The sequence below is a fragment of the Mandrillus leucophaeus genome, unplaced genomic scaffold (assembly GCF_000951045.1).
Source record: "Mandrillus leucophaeus isolate KB7577 unplaced genomic scaffold, Mleu.le_1.0 Scaffold792, whole genome shotgun sequence".
Taxonomy (NCBI): domain Eukaryota; kingdom Metazoa; phylum Chordata; class Mammalia; order Primates; family Cercopithecidae; genus Mandrillus; species Mandrillus leucophaeus.
Genome location: NW_012108608.1, coordinates 1,173,400 through 1,185,044, shown reverse-complemented (window position 1 = coordinate 1,185,044; position 11,645 = coordinate 1,173,400). Strand labels below are relative to the sequence as shown.

General features: G+C 35.7%; 1 protein-coding gene across 2 annotated transcripts in view; it reads right to left on the bottom strand.

Annotated features, from left to right (window-relative positions):
- Window positions 1–364: 364 nt before the first annotated feature.
- Window positions 365–11,645, bottom strand: part of PPP3CA (protein phosphatase 3, catalytic subunit, alpha isozyme) — a 187,933-nt gene continuing 176,652 nt past the window's right edge. The window contains exons 11-13 of one of the 2 annotated variants that reach the window (XM_011967209.1): window positions 9,145–9,242; window positions 6,111–6,140; window positions 365–2,983 (exon numbers count right to left, since the gene is read on the bottom strand). In XM_011967209.1, the coding sequence (XP_011822599.1) occupies window positions 2,787–2,983; window positions 6,111–6,140; window positions 9,145–9,242 (325 nt within the window). In that variant the 3' untranslated portion in view covers window positions 365–2,786. The remainder of the gene's footprint in view (window positions 2,984–6,110; window positions 6,141–9,144; window positions 9,243–11,645) is intronic. The other variant, XM_011967210.1, reaches the window with a different exon arrangement.

The following is an 11,645-nucleotide window of genomic DNA, read 5'->3' as shown; positions in this document are numbered from 1 at the left end:
ATCTAGCTCTTCATTCTTGAAAACACAGTTGAAAATTCAGCACTGAGTTTGAATCCCATGAGAGTGAAGTCACCATGGGGACTGGGTGCAGGAGGACAGGGGACAGGAGGTTGTTTCTGTGTGTGTGTCTGCGTCTGTGTGTAACCAGAGGTACACTGGCATGAGCAACTAAAGAATTCTATAGTTTCTCCAAAAGTGAAGGAGGGAAACCTAATAATTGATGGTCTGGAAAGGTTATCCCTTCTGAAAAAATAAGTAGTTCTATATCAACCTTTTTTGAGAGACCAAACTATTATGGAAAAATACACAATATTACTTTCCTAACCATTGATCAGAAAGAGCAAGCAATACTCACATCAACTGCTTATTTTAATGTCAAATGTTTATTTCTATGCCATAGTTGCCTCAGCACAATTTGTAAAAGAAAGGAATCCAAAAAATGAATTTTTGTTTAGTCAGGATATTTTCTCTGCAGTTATAAGAAAGAAAATAAACACCATGATACCAGAATCACCATTTCTTTCACATCATTCTAGTAAGTTGCATCTGAATATTTTCCTTGGTTGCCACTTTTTTTAGGATGGAGAAATATCCACAGGAAAAAATGTCTGAATTCATTAAAATAAACTTGGGATAGTCTTTGCCAGACTCTATCTAAAACATCTTTGTTTTGGTATGCTATATCACTAATTGCCATATTTTTATTATTTAATATAACAGGCATACTTTATTATATAAAACAAAGTGCACTAAAGATGAACAATGTTAGAAACAAACTGAAATTTGGTGTTTCTTAAATCTTCGGGTGATTAGATAGTAGCTGAAGCGTGGGTATACAAATTTCTTATTAATACAAATGCAACTCTCTTCTGTGATGAAAATGCACTTAGCAGCCTAGTACTTTTTGCTTTAGCAGATAGGGCATCCAATACAACTGAAACAACCTGATAACAAATTAATTTTATTTTTCAATAAAAAGGAATGCTCTGGTTTCTTAACTGGCTCCTTGAGGAAGCCAGAAGATGGCATCTGCTCTTTAAATAGACTTCTCTTATCTGATTTGAGACACAAATCCACCAAGATTCTTACAGTGGAAATAGGCACCACCCCTCAGATCACAAGGCCCCTAGGAAGAAGCCCTGTGGAAATCAGCCTGTGATGTGTGGTGGTGGGCCAGCACCTAGAAGACACGTGGTGGTTGTGCACATAAATCCCTTCAGCAGACTCAGTGGAAGGATGAGAATTCTGTAAGTTCATGCACATTTTATTGAGTAGTAATATAAAATGCTTTTTCTTTTTCATTGTTACAAGTGCATGCTTTGATTGCCAACATGTCAGAAGTCAAATTACAAAGGCAAGGCTTTAGGCTGTAGTGAATTACTTGGGCACTTATACAATTGTTAAAAAATATGAATGGACTTTTGTTGTAGTTGTTTTCAGAATGAACCAGTTGTAACCCGTAACTGATATACAAAGGGAAAAAAGTGAAAAAAGTACATATTTTGTGGCACATGACAGAACAGAACAAAATAACTAAACTGTTATGACATTAACAGTTACCATGCATTTAGAGTTTCACATGTAACTACAAACTGATTATAATTTCACAAGGTTTGCTAAACATGCTAACCATCTACATGTGCACTGACAAGCTTATGTTAAAAACTTTAAAGAATACTCTCCCCTTTAGATTTTTTCAAAGCTTTTTTTTGATTACAAAATTTCAAAGGCATTAAGCATTTTAGAGAATATAAAGTACGCCAGTATACATACATTTCCAGTATATGTCAGACCACTAAGCGCATTACAGTCCCATACAGGCCGATACAGCCATTTTTTTTTTTTTAAAAAACATGCATAGGCAGATTTTTTTTTTTTTTTACAGAATATAGATGCTTTATCACTGTACTTAATATGGTGTCTTGTTCACTATACTTAAAAATGCACCACTCATAAATATTTAATTCAGCAAGCCACAACCAAGACTTGATTTTATCAACAAAAATCCCTAAATATAAACAGCAAAAAAGATAGATGTAATTATTCCAGTTTTTTTAAAACTTAAAGAAAAGATATTCATTGCCGAATTAATAAGATAAGTGTTATATGGAAAGAAGGGCATTCAAGCACACTAAAGAAACCTGAGGTAAGCATAATCTGTACAAAATTAAACTGTCCTTTTTGGCATTTTAACAAATTTGCAACGTTCTTTTTTTTTCTTTTTCTTTTTTTTTTTTTTTTTAAGACTGCCTAATTCAGTTTATAGCCATTGTCTGACAAGAGTAGCAAAACATTATCAATAAATAGTCCTTAGTTTGTACATCATTTTGTTAAAAATGTTTGATGTCATCCATTTTTAGTGCTGCGACTGTAAACGTACAATAGAGTAAGAAATTAGACAAAGTTTTTCATGTCCAGTAACAGAATAAAAGGCCTTTCATTAACCTATCTAGAAGTCCCCAACGCAGTAGGAAAACATGTTCATTCCCCTAACATTGCAGTATATACTAGCATTAGCTTTCTTTTTAAAATTTTTTTTCTCTATAAGCATTTTTAAAAGGCATACCCCAAAGAGGTGTTTAATCACCACCCCCACCAAAATATAGTTTATTATCTCTCTCCCTCTTTTTAAATGATAGTGTAAACTGAATCCAATTCCTGGCCCCCAGAGCAAATAAGCTACTGTCAGAGGCAAGAACATCCAACTGCTGATATGCAGCAATCCCCATCATGCCCTGCAGCTCAAAAAAAAAAAAAAAAAAAAAAAAAAAGTGAACAGGAAGTGGTCACTGAATATTGCTGCTATTACTGCCATTGCTGTCCGTGCCGTTAGTCTCTGAGGTGAGAGCCTTGTTGATGGAGTTAAGGTTGGCGTCAGAGGGCATGGCATCTCTGCGAGGCGGCATCCTCTCATTAATTCGGTCTAAGCCCTTGGCTTCCTCGAAGCTAGTGATCTTATGTTGTGGTGAAAATCCTTTGATAGCTAAACAGAAAATCATTAAAAAGAGAAAAACAGGATTATCCAAAGGAAAACAAAAGGCACAGCTGTTGCAGCAGGTGATGTTAGAGATTTCTCAGTGAGAGGGAATCCTTCAGTGAAGAACAAAGTGACGGGACCTGCACACCACACAACAGACTCCTTACCATACTCGGAGGTAACCAAAGGTTTGAAAACAGCCAATGTCTCTTGCCAACCAAAATGTCCTCTTGAAGTTATTAAGATGTAAACATTTCTCCTGTCTTCATGAAAGTTTAGATCAAAGAAATTCAAAGTGGACACGTAAAGAGGAAAGCTGCTTTCAGGGACAAGCCTCTAGAACCAGCATCAACTGGCCACATCATTAGCATGATTACTGCATCAAACACCTTAACCTAGACAGGCTGCAGCATGTCCCTCTTTGTATTCTTCCATTGTGCTAGGTAATGGCAAATTCAGTGGAATCAGTATGTCTGCTATACCTAAAAACCTAGTAAAGGGCTTAAAGCAGGAGCTAAAAGGAGCTAGAAAAGGAATTAACCAGGGCATTTCCATGCCATCTGAGAATCCCAGAAAGAACTTCTTGACAAACAACTCAATGATGGCATGAAAAAAAATGAAATTATAAACTCCTGTTTCTCCACTCAACTTTGGAAGCACGTGGAGTGAGTGACAAGGTAAGAGAAACTCAAAAAAAATCAAGGTAAGATCACTAGGTAGAAACGTATTATCTGCCCTTCAGCAGCGAACAGGTCAAACTGATGTTCATCTGGTATCCATTACTGCCTAAATGAAAGAAAAACTCAGTAGATCAACGTAGATGTAAGTGATGGTTAAATTATAACAAGGAAAAAATGCCTTTCACAATATTTAGCAAAAATGAATTGAACTGGTTTTGGTCCTATTCAATTAAAACACGGAATCTCAAAATGGGAATGATACTTGATTTTTTAAAAGTAATCTTTAGTGTGCTACAGAGATGGGTAAGGCATTTGTACAAAAATCTTAAATGATTTCTTCAGTGAGTACACCAACTGGTGAGCTGCAAATAAAACACATAAATGGGGAACCAATGACATCAGTTTGCTTTACTCCCTGTGAAGTGCAAGCCAGATATTTCAGGGCCAATCACCAATGCTCAATTGGGCTGCATCACCATGGCTGATTAAGGATAATTTCATGGTACCTTTATCCTCCCAATCTTATTTGGGGGAGAAAAAAAAAAAGGAAAGCAGTTTCAAGCTGAAACTTTACCAGTCACTCCTACGCAAATGTGCAGTGCCTTTTATTAGTATGGATGAGATTCCTAAAAGATACACACAGTCGTTTCAATATTCATTAAACGGTAAGAAACAAGTTTCCCCCCGCTCTGCATTTTAAAGGTTAGCATAATGGTGATTAGTCAACTGTGAGAGGAATAAGATGGGGAAATGGGGAAAGACCAAGGCCCAAAGCAAAGCTTGTTAATTCTTCTCTAATTTAGTAATAAATTGCAAAATAATAGAGCTGTCTAACGAGCACCCACCCTGAAAACTAACTCAATTATTTTGATGTACAAAAGAATGGCACGAAGTGGTACTCTACTGGTTTTTTTTTTTTTTTCCAGACTACTGTGAATATAATTTCATCATAATTAACAGGTATAAAAGTTTGTCATCATTATCATTTATGAAATGATTTAATTCATTTAAATGATAAAAGTGAAATTTCTAGGTTTTAAAAGCCAATAGGGTGGGAGTGTCAAAATTAAAAATCTAGTGAGAACAATGGATACTTCTGGAATGGGGCTCCATTTCTAATCATTTTTGTCCATCCTGGTATGGAAGAATGTGCTCTGCTGTAGTTGCTGGTCAGACAATGGGTATTAGCAATTTACATTGGTAGTATACTTAACACAACACAGAGTCACAGAAACCACAGAAAACAGCCAAACTATCAACAAGAATGCACACTGCAGATTAGAATTTGCCAAGAGGAATAGAGAATTCCCACATAAATAGCAGTTTATTCACTGCTATTTAGGAAGCAGTTGTATTTTCTCTTACAGTGCTATTGTTTCCCCTACCATATCCAAATCATGTACAAATTGGAAGAGTCTAAAGTGGCACTTTTTATATCATACCAAAGGACCATATATGCACATAATTTTGAGAAAAACAAAAAAATTACCTTGCAAGAACAAAATACAACTGAAGAATTTTGTTTTAAAGGGGAACTTCAAATTATTATTTTTGAAATTTCCAAAGGATATGGTATGTATATTATTAACAACTATTTTGATTATGCACTTCTCTTATAACTATATATTTAAAAAGCAGTCAAGTAAAAAGCAATTACTAAAGGGTCAACTCTACTGTCCTTGAGTAGTGCTAGGACACAGCTGGAGATGGACACTTCTTTATTTCCCCTGCAGCTCCTAGTACTGTGCCTGGCACAAAGCAGACACTCAGTATACATTCATCAATTGAGTGTTACTTGATACTTGCTATTCTTGTTATTGGCCACTTACATAGCCACTAGATGCTTTTGAACTTTTTATAATATTTAGATGGTGTTAATTCTCATACAAATACCAGTAGGTTAAAATTTGATTTAAGATTACCAGAACTGTTCATCTCATGCACAGCTGTCTCATGTTGGAATATTTTTTAGAGACATGAATTAATGTTGAACTACAACAAAGCACTATTTAAATGAGCAATTTTTTCCTTTGGCTACAAACTTCTGAAGACTAGAATTAAGATGGCTATTTTTATTATCTTCAGTGCTGCCTGAAAGTGATTTGAGGGAGGGACATGGTTCAGCTCAAAGATTATTGTTTTATAAGCTACTGGTCAAAACAGCTGCCATAACCCCCACCCCACATCATTCAAAATATATAATCCTTTTGTTTTCTGTGATTCTATTATTCATCATATACAAAAGTCAAACATAGCTTTAAGGGAAAGAAACAAACAAACAAACCATAGAAGGACATTTTCCCCTTTAAAGCAAGAACACTTTGGTTAATACTGAGCCACAACTGTTAGCTCAACACCCACACACTCTGTACAAGCTACAGCAAAAAAATGAATACACCCAGCAGAGCCCTTATCTGTTGCAGGTACAACAGAAAGGGGACTGGCCAATTTACCTTCATCAGCCTCAATAGCCTCAACAGTAGCTGAAGAGAAGAAAGGGGGTGCAAAATGAATGAGAAAAATGAGCAGAGGATTTTTTAACTCTAAGAACAAATCAGTGACCATCAAAGGAGCTAAGAGAACTAATGTTCTTGTAAGTGCTAGATTCTGGCACAGACAACAAAACAGAAATGCTAAAAAGAAAGAAAAAAAAATGCCACAGAAATTATAAATTTAATTTATGAGCTGGATACACCTATCTGAATTAAATGCTTTGGTTTTTGCCCACTAAATAAATAACAAACAATTAACCCTTTAGGAAAACACTTAGGAAAATTTCTTTTACATGGACTGAATTATAAGAGATTATGTAAATCTCAACTGTGCTTCTGACTCACACAGAATGCTATAAAACCTCTGCTATGCTTGGTGATTTAGTTTCAAAATGCCAGACAAAATGACGGAAGTTGAAGCAGTGCCACAGTATCAGTGGGCTCATTCAAACTATTTAATATTAAATAGCACTATTTCCTAATGTGATGGAAAAGCAGGGGGATTCAAATTTAAAGAAAAAAAAAATCAGGGTGTCTAAGGAGATAATGCATGTGACTCTTTAAAGATAAACACATCGGGCACGATTAGATTTGGGGGTCGGTGGGTAGGAAGAGTGTGAAGGAAAAATAAAAAAGGAAACGTATGATATAATCTGGACATCTTTTTCTAGCAAGCCCAATTATATTTTCTTTTCCTTAGTGGAATATCCTTTTTGGAAGTAAAATTCTTAAAATGTTACAAATCAAGTGGTAATGTGCCAGTAGTGGCAAAAATTCTATCAGCATTTTAAAAAACAGGCAGCCTAAATACTGAATATACAGAAACAGCATATTTCAGAGGCAGAACTTGAAAAGCCCATTGCTTTATCAGCAATTTTTGTAATAAGGTTAGGGTCTAAACTTTCACTATGTAAATGTATGAGTCTTTCTATGTTATTAAGGTTAGTTTACACTTCCCTAATTAAATCTTAAAACTCCTCTGTAACTCCAAAATGTTTAATATTAAAATTCTACCCCTTGACTTTAATTTGCATTTTTCTTATAATTCAAGATTTTAAAACTACAGCAACTGCAAAATGTGCACTATAACTTACAGTGGATTCTAGATTCCTTATGATAAAAATAGGGAATAGTTATCACCATGGAGAGCGAGTACATAGCAAAGTTGTAAGTAGTTTACCCTTTTAGACAAATTGAAGGGCATCAGGCAATACATTTTGGAGTTGTATCAATGTATGTGGTTTAAAATATACAGTAAGTTTCCAAACTCATATAGAAAGGTTTCAACCCATATGTCTTTTATGTGTATGTGTGTTTGTGTGTAGGTTCAACATAGAAAAACACAAACCAATGGATTTAAAATAAAATAAAACTGAATAACCTAAGGAAAAAACACAGGTGAAAATCTGGAAATGAAACAAAGAACTGGAAAAACTTAAGTAATGTAGGTTTAAAAGTAAAGCAAAACATTCAGAATCACACCAGCACTGACATATTAGAACTATGGTACTGCCCACTATTAAATGTTCGAACGCAAATGTAGCCCACAGTTTCTGATAATACACTTGCTGTGCCTTAAAATGTGCTTATCAGAAACTAGATTTCAGTCAGTTAGGTAGATGGTACATTTTGGACATGTAAATGATCCATTTATGCTAATGTTTTAGTAAGATATTTAATTTGGTAGAAACATTTTTATGTGTGTTTTTTTAAAACTTGTTAAAATAATTCCTAGCTGTAAATTTAAAGGGGGCGTTTACTTCTCAATACTATGTATCTTCCTACCTTCACTTAAAAATTTTTGTCTTTTTGTAAAAACTCAAAAGACACTGATTTGGAATACATTCATCTGAAAATAAAGACAATTATTGGGATGCAGCGATGATGTGATCATTCAGCAATACTATATTCATGAAGTTGATCACTACTCTTCATGTAGAAGGTTATTAAATAACATAAATGAGAACAGTGAGTCTTCTAGATTGAAGGGCAGGGACAGAAAAGAAAATACAAAAAAGATTTAAGGAAAGATAAAGGAAAATAAGCAAGAGGCTGAGAATGTTTTGAAAAATCTTACAGCATATTTTCATTTTCATTTTTTTTCTGTTAAAGCCTCATCTAATAGCAATTTCCTAGTGTTAAAATTGTAGTCTATGTAATGATAATAGTTAAAATTGATTAAAAAAAGTAACAAAGGTGAAATAATTTATAGGACTGTGCTGCTAACATGGTAGCCACTAGCCCCCTGGCTTATTTAAATTAAATTTAATACAAATTAGATAAAAGAAAACACTTAATTTCTTGGTTATATTCCCTATATGCTCAACAGTCATATGTGCCTTCTGTATAGATACAGAAATTTCCACCATCACAAAAAGTTCTGTTGGATGGCACTAGTCTAGAAAGCTACACATTTTAACATAAAATCTGTATTGTAAAGGAAATGTTACTCTTTCTTTCAAAAATGTAGTTCTACTCAGGCTCTTGTTTTCAACTGATGAATCAGAGAAAAGACACATATGGCTTCCGATTTCCATTCAAGAGGATAATGAAATCATCTCCCTAAAATCTAGACTTCCAGGTATATTTTAGTTTTTGTGTGTATGTGTTAATCTCATAAATGAAATGGATACCCAGCATACTTATCAAAAATGTAATTAAAAAGTTGTTTTTGACAACGGAGTGGCTCAAAGTAGTCAAACCTATTGTGCATGTAGGCAACCTAAAAGAGCTGTCCTGTAGCTAGGCTGAATACATGTAGATTCACATGGGAATGAGGGAATGGGGGAAAGGTGGAGTAGAGACCATATTCCAGAGAATGAGGGAGCTATTATGTTGGACATGACTGATCAAACTGATTGGGGTTTCAGCCCTTCTGCCAGCTGAGAAGAACTGAAGACCAAGACAGAGCTTAAATGAATGAATAAATCAGGGCTCTAATGACACAGCTGACTGTGATGCCCTGGCACACAGTCATACCCATCGGTCTGCTTACCGCTTTGTAGGGTTTGCTTCCCTCCAGAAAGTACTCCGCTGGGGAGCATGCCAGTCGGGGTCAAGCCTTTCAGCGTCAGCACACTCTCACTCTCTTCTCTGGAAGGCACAATGAGGGGTGGCATTAACCTTTAATTTCTTTTGTGCAAAAGAAATGACTCAAAGGAAAAAAAAATGCATATAAGAACCCACATTTCCTTCTATCTTGGCTCTCTGGATCTTTTTTTTTTTTTTTTAAACATACTTTATTTTAATTTATTTATATACTAGTAATGTTCCATAAACGATTGCTACAATAAAGTTTACATTATCCAATTAGGGAGGTTCAGTTTCTTTTGAGTATCGAAGATAGAGAAAACCATTTTGATTTTGTAATCAGGCATCTCAATGAAAAGTGTTTGTTGTGCATTCCGTATGTTAAAAGTGAGCCATAGTGAATGCTGATGTTAAGTTTTTCAGCCAAGGCTCAGCAAAAATAAGAGGAAGTGACTTGATTTGACAGAATAAAAAAATAGAGCATATGGAGATTGAAAAAAAAACTGATTTGTGGATTAGGGAATCAGGAATTACATTCAGTGGACTTTTAGAAATTAAGGAATTTAGTAATTTAGATGTTACATGAAAAACACATAAAATAATGGCAAGTAGCCAGTAAACCTACTGGCAAAATTTCCCAGCCTTTTTTTTTTTTTTTCTTCAGTCACTTTCCCCACTGATTTGCTAATATAAAATTATTTTCTTACTCAGCATGACAATTGTTTTACAATCAGTTTTAAGTACACCATTATTTCAATTATATTTATTAATTACTTGACACTATTAATCATTTTGAATTGTTAAATCCTCATAATTAAATAACCATGACTAAATAACCACTCACTCTTCCACATAGTGATATTGCAATCCTACATAACCAGAAAAAAGTCTTTAAAATACAAATTGTATATATACACACATACACACACACACATATATTTGTGTTTACTTACACACACACACACACACACACACACACACACACACGAAGAGAGTTTAGTATGTAGAATTATCTACTCCAAATTTTTATGAAGGTGTCTCACATGACTCAAACAGAATTCCTGAACTTTTCCCCAAACCTGCTACTACCACAATCTGTTTTCAACTCAGAAATTAGCAATTCCATCTTTTAGTTACTTAAAAGGATCACTCTTTAACTCTTTTCATCCTAATTCCATATCCATTATATCAGCAAATATTGAGGGCTCTGCCCTCAAAATATTTCTAGTTTAACCAGTTCTCACAAAGCTACTACCTCATCTCTTTTGACAACAGCTTTGTTGAGATATAAACTTGGCATAGAATTAACCTAAAGTGTTAGGATTCAATCAATGGTCTTGAATATATTCACAGAGATGTACAGCCATCACCATAATCAATTTTAGAACATTCTCATTACCCCCAAAAGAAATTTCATACCTATTGAGCAGTCACTCCCTATCTCCTTCAGCCCTGTATCACTTCCAGTCACTTTCTGTAGATTTGTTTCTCTTGGACATTTCATATAAATAAAATCATACAAAATACAGCCTTCTGTGACTTCCCTCTTTTGCTCACCACCAGTATCACCTACCTGGATTGCAGGAGCCTTCCAAATAGTCTCTCTGCTCCATTCGAGTCACACTCTTGCCCCCTCCTCCCACAGCTGTTCTCAGTATGGCAGCCAGGGTGAGGCTTTCCATACCTATGCCAAATCCTGTCACTTGTGTATTCAGAACTCTCTAATGGCTTCTCCTCTTCTGATGGGTGAAAGGGAGGTTTCACAAAGGCCTTAAAATAAACTAGCTACCCCACACTCTCCTGTTCGCACCCATCTCTTGGTCTACATTTCCTACCAACGTCCACTTTCCTTAGACATACCCAGCACACTCCACCGAGGGGCGCTGCACTTTTTTGTCATCCTCCTCCCGTGGCATCTGTGTGGCTCACTCCCACTCTGCCTTCTAATCTTTGCTCCAATATCGCCTTCTAAGCAAGGACTTCCTTAGGAATGCCATTTAAAATAATAATCCCTTTTCCTACTCCTTCTCCCTTTGCCTATTTTATCTAAGGCACTTATCACCCCTGAAAAACGATACGGTGTGTTTACTTCCCTACTTCTGGTCTCCTGCCCACTCCATTCCCCTCCCGCCGTTACCCGCCCCTCTGCACCCCCCAGCTAGACAAGACTCATGAGAGCAGGGGTTCTTGTCTGCTTTAATCACTGCTGCATCCACAGCACCCAGACTAGAACAGTACCTGGTACATAGCTCACATTTCAAAAGTATTTGCTAAAAATAAAACAGTAAAAGTTGAACGGAGAATGGAAATGTTAATCCATATTTTAGATTTCTGTATCCTCTACTGCAAAGTTTACTTAAAAATAATAGGTTTGGCCGGGCGCGGTGGCTCACGCCTGTAATCCCAGCACTTTGGGAGGCCGAGGTGGGCGGATCACGAGGTCAGGAGATCGAGACCATCCTGGCT